Below are 17,455 nucleotides of genomic sequence, written 5' to 3' on the forward strand. Positions count from 1 at the left end.
TTCATCCAGTTCGGTGAAGGTCGTTCTTAAACGGATCTTCTACTAAAAGGTCTCATCACATTGCCAAGTTTTTACATGCTCAGTACCTACTTCACAATCTCATTTCTACATACTCTCTGTTCTTCACTTCACACTGTCAATGTGTCTCGCAAAGTACAGTTAGAGAAGTATATATCCCACTGATCAAAAAATAATTAAACAAAATCATTTTAAAATAGACGAATTTATTATGAGTAAAAATCATTTTAGTATAAAATAATCAACTTCTTACTTAATGCTGTTTAACTTAAATAAAAAACAAAACTAAGAACAAACAAATTACCTCGCTACTTTTTGGTTTCGCGGAGAAGCGAGTTGCCTCCCGCAAAGTAACGCCTGAATCAATAAATTATTAAATAAAAAATGTTACCTTCCTACCATTAACTAAGACAATTCAAACTACTCAAAGGTTGGTTGGCAGAGATCCCTTCAGGGATAACTCCACCTTTATTATTACTATTTCTGTCTGTGATGTCTGTATTTCCTTTTTGTACAATGAAGAATTTTACTACTAAGTACTACTACAACAATTCCTCACTTTTATAATCATTATTTTGCACTTGCACGCTATTGAGTTGGTAAATTAGTTAATCGTTCTAAAAACTCGTATACTTATATTTTCCCAACGTTGCAGCCAGTAGTAATGTCTTTAATTTGGTTACTTATGTTTATAATGCATTTTTTGCGTTTTTTTGCGGAGCAATGCAATTGACTTTGCCGAATACGAAAATCTTGATACTTACTCTCTTTTCTTAACAAACTAACAAAGAGCAAAAATGCCGGGCGTTGGAATTTTAGTGCTAGGGAATGTGATGAATTGGGAATGCGAAGATCTGAAAAAGTGATGAATTGGGAATGTGAAAATCTGGTAATGTGAAGAATCGGGAATGTGAAAATCTGGATATGTGAAAAATTGAGAAAGTGAAGACCTGGGAATAAAGCCTTATATCCTACAAAGTCCCATTACCTACGTCCATCTGTCCTTTTAGCCTCTAATGACATAACTAACTATATATAACTTATTTAACATATTTATAAATAATAATGATATTAAAATTTAAATATGTATTCCTCATCTCACTAAATTTAATTTATCATATCATATATAAAATATCTTTATTTTTTATTTCTTATTTCTTCTTTATTTTTTCTCCTGTTGAATTCCGTATTCCAAAATCCCGTATTTTCTATTGATTTCGTTTCCTTACCTTTCCGCGTCTGTAGCGGATGCGCGAGCCAGAAAAAAAATAGCCTATGGCACTTTGGAATAATTTAGCTTTCTAATAGTGTAAGAATTGTTAAAATCGGTTCAGTAGTTTTTGAGTTCATTCGTAACAAACATCCAAAAATCCAAAGCTTTCCTCATTATAATATTATTATAGAGGTAGGATGTTATTTTATGATTCACATTAAGAGTATTTTTAACACAGAACATTACTGCCTAAAACCAATACCTAAAACATTCTGGTTTCTAATTAGCACAATGTCCTGTTTACTTATTTATTAAGTCCAGTTAATAAAACGTAACCTTGTCTGTTCAGTTTAAGGTTTCAATTTGAATTCACGGAATAAAGGATATTATTATCGATCAATGGCTTAATTATAGCCTTAACGCTATGGCTGTTTGAGTGAAGTGATAAGAGCTTTAGTATAAGAGCCGGGATGTTTCTCGCCAATTAATATTCCTTCTTCAACATGAACTCTCGCGCCTTGTTTATTGCGCTGTTCTGCGTCTGCGTTGTTGGTAAGTACCTACCTTAATCATTTGTTTGTAATTTGGGGAGTTTTTTTTTCCACACACACACACACAAACAATCACGCCTGTATTCCCAAATGGGGTAGGCAGAGCACACGAAACGTTACCGCTTCGGAGCCACTTTTAGCAATTTTAGGTTTGAAGTTTGACAAAAACGGTACAATAGTGACAGGTTGCTAGCCTGTCGCCTACGCTTTTTTTCAATTTAGAATAATCCGAACCTTGGTGCTCTTTGTATTTTAGGGTTCCGTACCGAAGGCTAAAAACGGGACCCTATTACTAAGACTCCGCAGTCCGTATGTCCGTCCGTCTGTCACCAGGCTGTATCTCATGAACAGTGTTAGCTAGATAGTTGAAATTTTCACAGATTATGTATTTCTGTTGCCACAATAAAAAACAGAATAAAATTAATATAAGGGAAGCCCATAAAACAAATGTGTTTTTTGCCGTTTTTTGCTCGATATTAATAACGGCAACAGGTAGACGCTTGAAATATTCATAGAATATTTAGTCGTATATTCACTTTAAAAATAAATAATTAAATTAAATTAATCGTTAGGGAGGGGCTCCCATACAACAAACGTTTTTTTTTCTAATGTCTAATGTTGTATACTTAGATAATGGTACGGTACCCTTCGTACGCGAGTCCGACTCGCACTTGACCGGAAAAATCCAATCCAATATTTTCTGATTATCTAACTGATGCACTAAATAAAATAATATTTTTTTAAGCCCGGAAACTATATTTTCCCTATATTCATTGTTCCCTATCGTCATGTCACGGAAATAACTTGTTTAATGATAAAATAGACTCCACAAAAATAAGTAAAAATACTAAATTAAGGGAGCCGTGGTGGCCGAGTGGTTTGACCTATGGCCTCTGAAGCAGAGGATCGTGGGTTCAAACCCCGGCTCGCACCTCTGAGTTTTTCGAAATTCATGTGCGGAATTACATTTGAAATTTACCACGAGCTTTGCGGTGAAGGAAAACATCGTGAGGAAATCTGCACAACAAACCTGCGAAGCAATTCAACGGTGTGTGTGAAGTTCCCAATCCGCACTGGGCCCGCGTGGGAACTACTGCCCAAGCCCTCTCATTCCGAGAGGAGGCCTGTGCCCTGCAGTGGGACGTATATAGGCTGGGATGATGATGATGATGACTAAATTAAATCTCCAGGGCGCTGCCAGGGTACGGAGGACGATCCTTCGCTACTGATAACGTCACCGTCACCAACAAGTAAGTTATGATCAGGTCCATATTAGTTCACTTAAAATTGTTTATCTGTATAACCTAACCAACAAAAAGTTGGAAAACCCCCCACTTTGTCAGTTCAAGGTTCAATATCTCAAAAACGGCTGAACCGATTTTGATGAAACATGTCTAAGAATCATCGCTAAAACCTGCTTTCAAATAAAAAAACCGCATTCAAATCGGTCCACCCATTTAAGAGCAACGGCGCCACAGACAGACAGAATACTACAAATAAACATTGGTCAATTCTATGATTTTGTTTATACTCATTAGGAAGCGTTCAAGTATTACGTAACGCTATTTGGGGGGGTGTCTTGTAAGAACTTACGATGCGTTACAGGGGCGGGAGGGGGTTTTTCAAACTACGCGTTACGTCACAGTTTTTTTTGTAACAAGTACATACTATAATGTCCTCAAAAGGTGGAAAATTCGCATCATCAGTTGCTCTCATGCTAAGTTGCCAGTGTGACTGTGTCAAGAAATGCCAGCTTAATTAGGAAACTGCTAAAAAAAGCTAAATAAATGCACAGAAAAACCAGAAAAGAGACCAGCGCTGGGAATCGAACCCAGGTCCTCAGCATTCCGTAACATAACATAACAAGCACTTATGAATATCAAATAAATCTACCACCGGTTCGGAAAAAACCTCTGTTGAGAAGAATCCGCCAAGGGATATTATGCCTCCTGTGTTAATCTGTAATATTGCAAATTTCTATTATGGAAAGGAATTTTAAAAGCGTTTCAGTAGATACCAGGGTAAGGCCGCGAATTTTAACCAATGTGACATAGAAATAACATAAAAAAATACGTGACGTTACCATAAAACGTAACGCAAATTTTTATAAAGCCTAGATCAAACTGGTAAAAATTCCCATTAGATAACGTATGTATGAAAAAAAAATACATGTCATATAATAAAGTGAAGTTTTTATTTTTACTAGAACTTTCTGACGATACTGATCTTAAATCTGTCCTATATGAGATCTATAGAGCTAAACATGAGAATGTGGAAGTAGAAGTACCCTCTACTCTAGTTGACGAACATCTTTCCAAAAGTGTATCTTTACATGCCTCTCTAACACTGACAATAAGGTGCACATTTATAAGCATAACGAATTTGGATGTGGTTTTTTTTTATTCGACTGGATGGCAAACGATCAAATGAGTAAGAGATCACCACCGCCCATAAAAATCTGCAACGCCAAGGGTAAAGCAGACGCGTTGCCAACCTAGAGGCCTATGATGGGATACCTCACGTGCCAGTAATTTCACCGGCTGTCTTACTCACCATGCCGAAACACAACAGTGCAAGCACTGCTGCTTCACGGCAGGATTAGCGAGGAAGATGGTGGTAGCAATCCGGGCGGACGATGAGCATGCTTGTGACTTCGACTGTACAAGCTATTAAATACCTCAAAGAAATGGCCAAAACCCTAAATCACAGGTTTTACCAATTTAGGTAGTAGTATCTTAGTTAAGTGGACAATGTAAAAGATGTTTTTGGAAATAAATTATTATGATTATTAAGTTTAGGTAACAAATGAACTAAGTAGGTAAGTGAATCTCTCCGTTTGTCTCTCACTTTAAATACGCTATGCATGTAGCAGGACGTGAACACAGAACTCGCCACAATTCTCTTGTGCCGATCCCTGCACCTACAGATTAAAATTTATTTAACTTCAAAATATCCATCTAACTAACTTACTGTGCGTGCAGTCATTGGAAACCTAATAATAAACTGGTGTAAGTTAGAATTTTTCTGTGTGAACTTCCCTTTACCACATTTTTTCGTTACGTTATGTACAAAATACGTAGCATTTTGTAAAAATGTAACGTAATCGTAACGAAAGTGTAACGTATTTTATACAAAAAATCGTTTATCATGGTGAATAACGACATTTTGAACATAATAACACATGCCACTTACATGGAAAAGATTACCCTATCGTATGAAAAACAACCAGTTAAAAATAATCACTACTTACCCTTAAAATCGAACAAGCACTTTCGACGTTTTTTCGAAAAAAAACCTCCGCGTCACTTTTGATGGCTGTTTGTCAACAAACTGATGAGATTTATTTATCTCATCGGTGTTGCCCTATTAGAGTATTAGTTGCCAGTGTACAAAAACAAATTTCTACCGAAATTGGCGTTAAAGGTAGCTTAATTAAGCGTCACCTAAGTATTCGTAACGAAAACGTGGTTTTTTGGCACGTGAAAAGAAATAAATATAAAACATAAAAATTATTTGATTATCATGATTCCGCAATCGATAGGACTATCGTTATATCATAAAATTTTGTTTAAACAAAATCATGATCATGAGAAGTTAAATAGCATGAAAATAATAAGGTATTAAGTACTCGTGGTCAAAAAAAATAGTCAATTTTCGTTACGTTTTGGACGGTAATATATTTTTATTATTTTTTAAAAGGGTTTAAATCAATTATCTCATTTGCGACCTTGAGACTTTATATCGTGTCATATAATAAAAAAAAATTAAACCTCTAGGTGTTATCAGTTTTTTTTTATCAGCGTTCCAAATTTGAAACGTCCAAATTGGTCAAAATTCGCGGCCTTACCCACCAACTAATAAAAAGTAAGCCACTTTGTGATATTAGTATTTTTATCCGTTAAATTAAGCGTTGTATTTATTTTCAGCTGAACCTACTCTGCCGGATAGTAAGTGATTTTTATTACATACTAGCTTTTGCTCGCAACTTCGTCGGCGTAGAAGTATAGACAAACAAGTCAGCCACTTTGTTATATTAGTATTTTTATCCGTTTAATTAAGCGTTGTATTTATTTTCAGCTGAACCTACTCTGCCGGATAGTAAGTGATTTTTATTACATACTAGCTTTTGCTCGCAACTTCGTCGGCGTAGAAGTATAGACAAACAAGTCAGCCACTTTGTTATATTAGTATTTTTATCCGTTAAATTAAGCGTTGTATTTATTTTCAGCTGAACCTACTCTGCCGGATAGTAAGTGATTTTTATTAAATACTAGCTGTTGCCCGCAACTTCGCCTGCGTAGAAGTATAGGCAAACAAGTCAGCCACTTTGTTATATAAATTTTTGTATCCGTTAAATTAAGCGTTGTATTTATTTTCAGCTGAACCTACTCTGCCGGATAGTAAGTGATTTTTATTAAATACTAGCTGTTGCCCGCCACTTCGTCTGCGTAGAAGTATGAAAAATAGTTGCATATAGCTTACATCCTATTCTCAGACCTCCCGAATATATACAAAAAAAATCATAAAAATCGGTCAAGCCGTTTCGAAGGAGTTTGGTCACAAACATTTTTGACCCGAGAATTTTATCTATCGAGATCTGTACCCTTAGTGTAAGTTTTCGATTACAAAATACGTCTCGATGGCGTTCGCGTTAAAATCTCAATTTATATGGGAACACGATCAGCGCCTCTAGCGGAACGTTTGAGATGTTCGTGTTTCCATACAAATTGAGATTTTAACGCGAATGCGATCGAGACGTATTTTCTAACCGAAATCTTACACTAAGGGCACTGGCAGTTGAATTGAAACTATATTAAATTCACCTAGAAAATTGTCAAAATTACATCATGGTTTTCTTTTCCATTTGTTGAAGTATATTGAAGTATAAGCTTATTATGAAGCCAAAAAAGGCGTGTTTTTAAAGAGATCTTTTATTTTGGTAAAAGTAAGAACACTAGCATATTGAGTTTTATTTATTTTGTATGTATAAAAAAGTACAAATTATGGGCGGTGGTGATCTGTTACCATCAGGAGACCCACTTACTCGTTTGCCATCAAGTCGAATAAAAAAAATTCATTCGCTGTAACTATTCACGTGGTCTGAATTAAATTTCAATCACGCATTCATATTTCCAATCACATTTTTACAATCAAAATTAATATAATTCATATTGATGCTATTTAAATCATTATAACGATTTAATTTTAATACATTTAGAGTAAATTTACTATCGTAACAAATTTTTTATCAAATATAATTTACAAGAAACGAATGACTTAAAAAAATATTTCATCAACTTCATACTGTTGATGCAAATTGAGATATCCCCAGCTGTTGGGGGATTAATCTACAAGTGTACATAATATACTGATTACAGCGACATCATCTGGGAGATCCACCCGCATTGAAACCCACGTTCCACACCCAACTTATCCGACACACACACGCATATATGGGCACCGGTACCCATGGAAACGGTACCATCCATGGATCGGTTCTAGAAAAAATAATTATGGTGAGTTTACTGTACACCTACTATACAGTCAAGGAGACTGAATCACACGTACTTGGGTGGAACCTTTTCATAATCAATTTCGCTATGATTTCTTTGGCAAAGTATGGGATGTCAACATGACATTAGTATAAGAAAGATTCCACCCTGGTATTTGTGATTGATTCAGTTTCCTTGACTGTACTCAATTACATGTAACATTATTTTTTCTTTCTGATTTTTTAAATGTTTTCTGGTGACAATAAAGCAAATATTTTTTAATGAAAAAATCGTCAAGTTGATTTACAATCGGGAACAATACATTCTGAAAGTGACTAATGAAAACAGCGCCATCTCTCGTTCTGGAAGTGTAGTAAATGCTCTATATATATGTCGGCGGCCGATCGTAAAATCCGCCAGATCACGAAATTCCTAGGCATATCGTGAAATGCCGCCATTTCATGAATTGGCTAAGGGACATCCGCCATATCGTTCAAAACTCACCGTTTAGCGATTTGCCTAGTGACGTTTAGGCAGATCATGAAATTCCTAGGCATATCATGAAGCGCCGCCATTTCATGATTTGGCCAGTTTAGGCAGATCATGAAATTCCTAGGCATATCATGTGTGGCGATTACGCCTATTATTGGTTTGCGTTAATTATTAAGTTGTTGTTTGTTCGTGTAATGTAAACATAGTCGGATCGCTCGGTTATTTATGCGAGTGCATTGATACACACCGTCGCCGGCTTTCGGCGAACTTCGGGTATCCTCGCAGATTTCCGCTACGCGTAAAGAGCCGGGCGCCGGCCGACCGCATACGGGTTTACCCGACCTAAACGCGAGTATGCATAATAACCAACCAGAGGCGTCCGGGCATTCACGGTCCAACCAGGTGTGCTCCGGATTTACCCGAGCGTCGACGAAGCACACCGAGCGTGAGCCGGCCAATTGTATCCGTGCCGAGTTTGCCCGGGCGCTGGCGGAATGCGCCGAGCGTGCACCGGCCAATCGTATGCAGCAACAAGTCTGCCGTAAATGGCCGAATGCTGTACGAGTGCGCACGGGCACGCCCGAGCGCCGACTCCGTGTACCATCATAGGAGATCGGTTTTTCGTGGTTGTCGCTGTCAAACCTTTCTCGGAGTCGGACGCTGCGCTTGCGCCACTACCGTTTGCCAACGCGATACGCAATTGCTTACGCGATTTACGCTTCTTGCTTTTTGCTATTTGTGCTTTTCTTTATCTGACTTTTCCGTACTGTTAATTCTTCTGTGCTGTGATTTTTACCTTCTGAACTTTTGTACTTTTTCTGTATTTTTATATTATACAGTTTACGTGGGAAGAGTTCGTTTTTATTATTATAAACGTTTAGATACCCCCACACATGAAACGCCGCCATATCGGTTCTGGCACTTCGCCGGCCGCTGCCGCGGCACGCTCGCTTCGCTCGCTCGGCTCGTGCGTCGTGATCACAATTAATACTAACCACTCCTCGCTTCGCTCGTCGTACCTAAATTTTTCTATATAAATAAATAACAACTAGTGAATACTTTATTTATCAACAAAATACTAACCTCTAAAATACGGGTAGACGTCCATGGTTTTTTCATATTGTGCACAGAATCCGTTTGATTCACATAAAAAGAACGGAGCCGATGTTCATAAGCTTCTTTTGCACTTCTATTTTGAATTCAATCACTAGTTTCGGTTTAAGGATCATTTTGTTGCGACGCCGACATTTTTCACGCGCTAAACAAACACGACCGGTCAGCTGGTCACGGCCGCCATTGCATACGCAGCGCCACCAGTGGCCAAAAAAGAAACTATTTTACGATGTGCCCGGTATAGAGCTAGGAATATCGACGAATGCGTTGCTCTAATCGATCTGCCGTATTATTTCTCAGGCATATCGTGATATGCCTGGCCAACGTTTAGGCTTATCATGAAATGGCGGCGTTTCACGATATGCCTAGGAATTTCGTGATCTGGCGGATTTTACGATCGGCCGCCGACATATACAATAGTAGTTCTGTTGTAACAAGTAACGTTGAAAGGTGGCAGACTAATCGAAATGCGGGTTTTTCGACGGGCAAAATGTCGCTAGACGGCGTTAGTATCGTGAGGTATGTTTGAAGTTTCAGTCTTGCTTGCGATTGGCCCAAATGGGCCAAAATAAATGGGGCCTAAATAGATATTTTCATCACACTTGCTCGTAAACAGTGTCGTAACATGCAGGCTACCTTAGTTGCAACCCCCCAAATAAAACCCTCGACCTTAATGTGCTTGTCATGAAACCCGTGGTCGATAAATGAGTCATTGCGCGTACACATTTTCTTGACATGAAGCCCAAGGTCGGTAAATGAGTCAGTGCCCGTACTGATGGCGCTGCGCGCGCTGCTGCAGGACTACATGGACCACATGCACACGCACGTTGCGGCGCATGCCGAGGGAGGTAGAGGGCGACGTTGCCAAGAGCACAGCCTAAGGTATCGCCAATATTTGGAAGAATTATATTTTTTCTTTTACAAATATAAAATTTTACTTGCAAATGTGATGAAAAACATTGTATGTCGCACGGGCGGTACTAGAATTACGAACATCGACTCATTAAAGCCCTCAGTCTTCGACTTCGGGCTTCTAATAGACTCTCGTTCGTAATTCCTTATTTACCGCCCTTAAGACACAATGTACTATATCTAATCACAAGCGTGATAGAAGTGTCAAACGGACCTCACGATACTAACGCCATCTAGCGATATTTCGACTGTCGAAGAACTCTCATCATGGGATTCCACTAAATTCCTATGGAAATTCTTGAAACACAACGTGGTCTTTATTAACGTCGTATGGAGAAAGATACTTCTTTAGTTACAATGTTGGAATTTTATATGATCTGGGCCCGTAGAAATATCCGGATAAAAAGGTGCCTATGTGCTTCCAGAAGTCTAGCTGTCGACATACAATCAAACTTGACAATCAGATGGCCAAGTGGTTAGAGAACCTGACTATGATACGAAGCTTGAGGTCCCGGGTGCGATTCCGTCGGGACAGATATTTTTATGAACAAATGTTTGTTCTCGGATCCTGGATGTTTAGTATGTATTTGAGTATGTATTTGTCTATATGAGTATGTTTATCCGTTGCCTAGTACCCATAGTACAAGCTATGCTTAGTTTGGGACTAGATCAATTGGTGTCAAGTGTCCCATGATATGTATTTATTTATTATTACATTCATCCAGTCGCTACACTCACAAATTTTCACATTTTTTTTAGAATTAGTAGACTTAACTTTAATGAGGGTTTTCACAGAGGCGAAATATCGCTAGATGGCGTTAGTATCGTGGGTCCATTTGACGTTTGACGTTTGATGTTTGCTTTCGTTTGGCTCATTTTAGTACATTGTGTCTTAAGGGCGGTAAATAAGGAATTACGAACGAGAGTCTATTAGAAGCCCGAAGTCGAAGACTGAGGGCTTTAATGAGTCGGTGTTCGTAATTCTAGTACCGCCCGTGCGACATACAATGTTTTTCATCACATTTGCGAGTAAAATTTTATATTTGTAAAAGAAAAACTTTAATTGTTCCAAATATTGGCGATACCTTAGGCTGCGCTCTTGGTAGCGCCGCCCTCTACCTCCCCCTCCCGCAGCATGCGCCGCAGCGTGCGTGTGCATGTGGTCCATGTAGTAGTCCTGCTGCAGGAGCGCGCGCACAGACGGGCACGGCGCAGCAGTACAAGTACCCACATTGACTCATTTACTGACCTTCGGCTTTATGACAAGAACATTAGCACGCGAAATGAATCATTTACCGACCACGGGTTTCATGACAAGCACATTAAGGTCGAGGGTTTTATTTGGAGGGTTGCAACCAAGGTAGCCTGCATGTTATGACACTGTTTACGAGCAAGTGTGATGAAAAGTTATTTAACCAATCATGAGTAAACGTCAAACGTCAAACGGAGCTCACGATACTAACGCCATCTAGCGACATTTCGCCTCTGTGAAAAACCTCATTAATGGCTATATATTTGAATTTAAGGCGACTGGTCACGCTCCTCCCCGGGTCCACATCCAACAGCCGCTGTCTACCCTTACAACAGTAAGTTACCTACAGTTAACACCGAGCATATAACCATTAAACTAGAAAGGTCATTTGTTTGGATAAATTCCCCCAACTACTGCGGTGATCGCAGTTGGCCGGCCCAAAGTTAGACATGACCTGTGAGGCAAGATATTTTGATTATAAAATTCTAATATCTCAATCTCAAATAATATAGTTGTGTAGGGCAGTGTAGGGTAATGGAAACACAATAGTGAAAGACCAGTGCTGATATAATATTATTAGTGACACAATATTAAAAAGTTTCGGAATTAAATGGACAATATTACAATTATTACAAATCTATGGGGCTGTTTCACCATCCATTGATTAGTGTTAACTGGCGGTTAGGTGTGATGCCGTCTCTATTTCATCATCATCATCATCATCCCAGCCTATATACGTCCCACTGCTGGGCACAGGCCTCCTCTCAGAACAAGAGGGCTTGGGCCGTAGTTCCCACGCGGGCCCAGTGCGGATTGGGAACTTCACACGCACCATTGAATTGCTTCGCAGGTTTGTGCGTCTCTATTTGTTTTGTTCGAATAGACGGAGACGGCATCACATTTAACCGTCGGTTAACGCAAATCAATGGATGGTGAAACAGCCCCTATTAGTTATATGAACGATGCTGTAAAATATAAAGTTCAGTCCTTTAAAGAGATTTATTACTTTCAATCAGCGAAGGCAGTTTATCATCTACTAGCTTTGGCCCGCGACTTCGTCCGCGTGAAATTAGGTTATCGCGCGCTGTTCCCTCGGGAACTGTGCATTTTTCCGGGATAAAAAGTAGTCTATGTCACTCTCTGGCCCATAAATTATCTCTACTTATGCCAAAAATCACGTTAATCCGTCACTCCATTTCGACGCGAAAGACGGACAAACATACAAACACACACACTTTTACATTTATAATATTAGTATGGATGTCCAATTAATTTTTTTTTAACTGTCGGTAAGTGCGGAAAATAACGAACCTGAACGTTATTTCAACACCAACAGTAAGTTACACGGAATTAATAAAACGCCTAAGAATGTTATTTTCAATATAGTTAGTGTAAATGCCTTGATTCAGCTGTAAAGAAAGTAACTCCATGTTTATCCAAGTAAAGATGCGCTATGGTTTGGACTCACCTTAGTTTTTAATCTCATTTTATTCTAATTATCTGATTTTAAGGCTTCTGGCGTCGCAACTTCACGAGTTCACCTTCAGAAAACTCTACCTACCCTTACAGTAAGTTATAGCAAACACCGAACTTATTATCAACAAACTAGAAAGGTAATTAATATATTTATATTGCATTGAGGTGGCCGGCCCAAAGTTAAACATGACCTAGACTTGGGCAAGGTCTTTCTTTCTTTCTTTCTAAATATTCTAAAATTTCTTAATATTCTATTGGTTATATGTTCGATGCTAAAGAAGAAGAGATTCAAGGTCTTTTAATGGGAATTACTTTCAATGAAATGAAATGACATATTTGCTAGGCTAGATAATGTGTTAGATGTAATGTTAATTAATGTAATCAATTAAAAGTACTCTGCCTTGGAGCCGGTGTACGATTTTGTGCCGGTTGCGGTGGAGACAGCGGATCCCTGGTGCTCGGAGGCCCTTGATTTGTCTAGAGACTTGGGTCGTCGTCTCAGAGATAGGGGGTGCAATCCCCGGTCTAGATCGTGGCTGGTTCATCAGGTGCCCATTGCTGTACAGAAGGGCAATGCAGCCAGTATAAATAATGGGGACTTTTGAACCAGGCACGATGCAGGGGGGGGGGTTAGGTTAGTTAATATTTTTTTATTCTTTTTAATTATATATATTTTGTTAATTTAATGACCGTGTTTAGTTTTATTTTATTAATTGAAATTTGTTTTTTTTTAGCTGACTGGCCAACGGGTACTGACGAACCTGAACGCAATTTCAACACCGAAAGTAAGTAATACGTAATAAAGTAATTAATTGATCGAGCAAAAATGTAATTTTCAATAATAAATATTTCATACGTTACTTAGGCACATTGTGAGAATATATAACTAATGTTTTTTCAAAATTTTTGCCACGCATTATTTCGGCAAATTAAAATTGATTTATTTTGATATTACATTATTTCGACATAACGGGTTAAAATACTAGGTCATTTATAAATACTTAGTACGGATACTCGTATATTAAAATGTACTTTTAACCCCCGACGCAAAAAGAGGGGTGTTATAAATTTGACCGCTATGTGTGTCTGTGTGTCTGTCTGTGGCACCGTAGCTCTTAAACAGGTGGACCGATTTGAATGCGGTTTTTTTTATCTGAAAGCAGGTTTTCTAGCGATGGTTCTTAGGCATGTTTTATCAAAATCGGTTCAGCCGTTTCCAGATCATCAGCTCTTTTGTTCGCTGCGGTAGGAATCTTAGACGAGTAATGGGTATTTACTTTACTTTCAATCATATGTGGGGCCTAAAATTTGTAACACCCATGTATGCTATATAACTATGCAAGATTATGGAATTCTTGGCCTGATGCTGCAGCCAGGATATACAGAACAATAGTCGGTACACTCTTGATATAACCATAGCAGATATATCGTGTTTGGATTCGTTTTGATCAGTATTTGATTCTACATACAATGCAATGGCGACAACAGGATGAGCTGATGCTGCAGACAGGATATCCAGCACACTAGTACACTCTTTAAAAAATAATAGCACATATGCCGTGTTTGGATTCGTTTTGATCAGTTTTTGATTCTACACACAATGCAATGGTGGCAACACGATGAGCTGATGCTGTAGCCAGGATATCCAACACACTAGTACTATATTTGATACTGTAATGAACATTACGTTGATACCTACTACCATAGACAAGAAAGTTGTCATAGTAAAACCGGCTGTTTAATGCTGGTCATTGCCAACAGTTTTTGAATGCATTATATAAGATATGGGTATAGATAAAATATTGTTACAGCAGTGGGTTAGGTGGTAAACTTTGATCGTGTTTTTCGACCCTTTGGAGGCGTTTTCAGCAGGCTGAAATACTGTTTCAGGCCGTTTCAGAGAATGCTCTATCAAATATTAGTTACTTAATCAAAATTTTGCCCAAGTTGCCGTCGTTTTCAGGCGCCTGAAAAATGTTTTCAGTCCGTTTCAGGCCACCCTCTATCCGATGACGCCATAACCTGAAAACCCGTTTTCAAGTGTGTTCAGGACCCCTTATGGGCCCCTTAAGTGCATTTCAGTAATATATTTTCAATAGGAGTTAAAGAGATAAGACGACGAGTGTAACGACGGGTGATTAGAATATAAAGTTCAGTCCTTTAAAGAAATTTATTACTTTCAATCAGCGAAGGCAGTTTATAATCTACTAGCTTTTGCCCGCGGCTCCGCCCGTGTGGTATTCGGTTATCGCGCGCTGTTCCCTCGGGAACTGTGCATTTTTCCGGGATAAAAAGTAGCCTATGTCACTCTCGGGCCCATAAACTATCTATATGCCAAATATCACGTCGATCCGTCGCTCCATTACGGCGTGAAAGACGGACAAACACACAAACATACAAACACACTTTCGCAAACAGTCTGAAACGGATGGACCGATTCCAATGCGATTTTTGTGCGCGAAAGCAAGTTCCCTTGCAGTGTTTTTTGACTATGTTTCTTAGAATCGGTTCATCCATCTTTGAGATATTGAACTTTGAAAAGACAATGTCAGTGGTTCTTCAACTTTTCAAATTAGTTAGGTTATTTTAATATTTCTTCTTTGTTTGTAGCCACACAAGCCACAGCAAGCAAGACTAATAACACTACGGACTACGACGGTAAGAGATATACTATTTAAGCATATTGTATAACATGCACGGCCGCAATCGTAATCACCATTTCTTTCTCTTCATTAACGTTGCACTAAAAACAACTGTGACAAATTTCATAACTCTAAATGCCACCGTTGAGATTTTTAAAATTTTACCCCGATCCCTTGAGAATATCGGGATAAGATATCCAACTAGCTACATAGTTACATACCAACTTTGATCCAAATCCGTCCAGCCGTTATAACGTGAACGAGTAACAAGCATACCTACTACACACACGCACATACTCACAGACTTTAGCATTTTTAATATAAGTAGGATTTTCCATTCAAAATAGGTAACATCCATTCTCATTACGTTTTAGTTTTCCGATATTGGGGCGTCTACGCTACGCCAGACACTCCTTTCTCAGTTGTAGACAAAAACCACCTCCATTCCAGTAAGTTACAAATACATGATGACGAAAATTATAACCCTCTTTTTGGGAAGTTGGATAACAATCCTATATCTATATAAACGACGTGTAGTTGTGGATAAACTGTTTCCTAGACTTCTTTAAAGTTACGTTGTATTAGAGCGCTTTCACACTATCCGATCCGATATCGGTATCGGACGACAATGGACGACATCCGATAGCCGACACCATGTGCTGCTTTCACTTATTACCGATAAAATCGTTCCGATTCGGCCGGCTCAAAATGACCGCCACGCTCGGGCTCTGCGCACACAGAGACAATTTAGATACACGCATAGCATACATACAAACTTTGTTGTCCGACAGCCCACGGGCGTCCGATGGTGCCGTGAACGTATCGGTGTCGGCTCCGATAACCGATATGTCGCCGGACAATGTGAAAGACAGCTACATATTTCATACATTTTACTTGCCCCGATATTGTATCGTCGTCCGATACCGATATCGGATCGGATACTGTGGAAACGCTCTTACGCTTACAGAATGTCAAAGTACCTAGATTCATAACAGTTTCATCTTGCTCGTTTGGTTGATTGTCAATGTGACGTCATCATCGTCATCATCATCATCATCATCATCTATACGTCCCACTGCTGAGTACAAGCCTCCGCTCAGAACATGAAAGCTTGGGCCACAGTACCCACACGAGTCCAAAGCGGTTTGGGAATATCGCACACCCTATTTAATTGCACAGGTTTGTGCAGATTCCACCTTAAATCCGTAGTAAAATTCAAATGTAATTCCGCATATGGATTTCAAAAAACTCAGAGACAGGTGTGAATACGGTGCGTGCCATCGTGGGTTGACTCATCGTGAGTACAAATTGTCTTCTTGAGAGGCAATACGGTGTGCGTCTAGTCACCAATCCATGGGTCCATATGGAAGCTACAGCCCATGCCTTCTTATTCTGAGAGAAGCCCGGTGTCCAGCATTGAGTCGTGTGTAGTATAGTAGACGATAACATTTCTATTAGTTCTCTTGCTTTTTTTTTCAATTGAATGGTTATTTTATTTTAGGGCCGCAGTCTGACAGGGTGTTGGTGGAGATGCCGGGATCGCTGGCAACGGATCAGGATCTGCACTTCGTGATGTCACTAGTGCCTATGCTGCGCCAGCGCAGCCTGCGAGACAAGCTCGACTTGCAAGTTGAGGTACTCAACTTGTTCAGATCAAAAGTGTCGTACGATTAAAAGTGATTAAGAAGATCAACCTGACGAAAAAAAATCTTCTATATGAATTTCTTTTATATAACAAGTAAAAAATATACTCAACGGCATAAAATTTGGCCCACTCTTCTGTTCTTCTGTTTAATATATAAGATTATATAAGGTTGTTTGTTATTGTACTAGTATTGCTGTAATATTTTTTTGTTGTGCCGAAGTTCAGTAAATAAATTTATTCTTTCTTTTATTTTTCACTCTTCATACAATTACCTGTTACTTTTTTTATTTATTCGACTGTATGGCAAACGAGCAAGAGGGTTTCCTGATAGTAAGAGATCACCACCGCCCATATACAACTGCAACACCAGGGGGATTGCAGATGCGTTGCCAACCTAGAGGCCTAAGATGAGATACCTCAAGTGCCAGTAATTTCACCGGCATTACTCACCGGCATCAGTTATTTACTGCATACATTTGCCGCTCAGTATAGTAACACGCCCAAATTTGATACGCATTTAGCCAGAAATAATGACAGCAAAATATGCCAGCTGTCCAATGAAAAGAACTAGAACTAGAAAAGTAAAACACAAAATTCGGTCCGATGAAGAAACATAATTGTAATTTACTTACAGTAAAACGATTGCTTT

General features: G+C 38.9%; 1 protein-coding gene across 13 annotated transcripts; it reads left to right on the plus strand.

Moving 5' to 3' along the window:
* Positions 1 to 1,677: 1,677 nt before the first annotated feature.
* On the plus strand, positions 1,678 to 17,055 carry LOC141439316 (uncharacterized). Of its 13 annotated transcripts, XM_074103588.1 has the most exons (13): positions 1,678 to 1,783; positions 2,973 to 3,032; positions 5,709 to 5,729; positions 5,860 to 5,880; positions 6,011 to 6,031; positions 6,162 to 6,182; positions 7,161 to 7,298; positions 11,318 to 11,377; positions 12,555 to 12,611; positions 13,254 to 13,304; positions 15,130 to 15,177; positions 15,536 to 15,610; positions 16,663 to 17,055. In XM_074103588.1, exons 1-13 carry the CDS (start codon positions 1,735 to 1,737, stop codon positions 16,833 to 16,835), a joined length of 795 nt encoding a protein of 264 aa, XP_073959689.1. In that variant the 5' UTR covers positions 1,678 to 1,734; the 3' UTR covers positions 16,836 to 17,055. The 13 variants fall into 13 exon arrangements, with proteins under 13 accessions (XP_073959689.1, XP_073959703.1, XP_073959700.1 ...); XM_074103602.1 differs by lacking the exon at positions 15,536 to 15,610; XM_074103599.1 differs by lacking the exon at positions 12,555 to 12,611.
* Positions 17,056 to 17,455: the final 400 nt, after the last annotated feature.

This window comes from Choristoneura fumiferana, chromosome 20 (genome assembly GCF_025370935.1).
Source record: "Choristoneura fumiferana chromosome 20, NRCan_CFum_1, whole genome shotgun sequence".
Taxonomy (NCBI): domain Eukaryota; kingdom Metazoa; phylum Arthropoda; class Insecta; order Lepidoptera; family Tortricidae; genus Choristoneura; species Choristoneura fumiferana.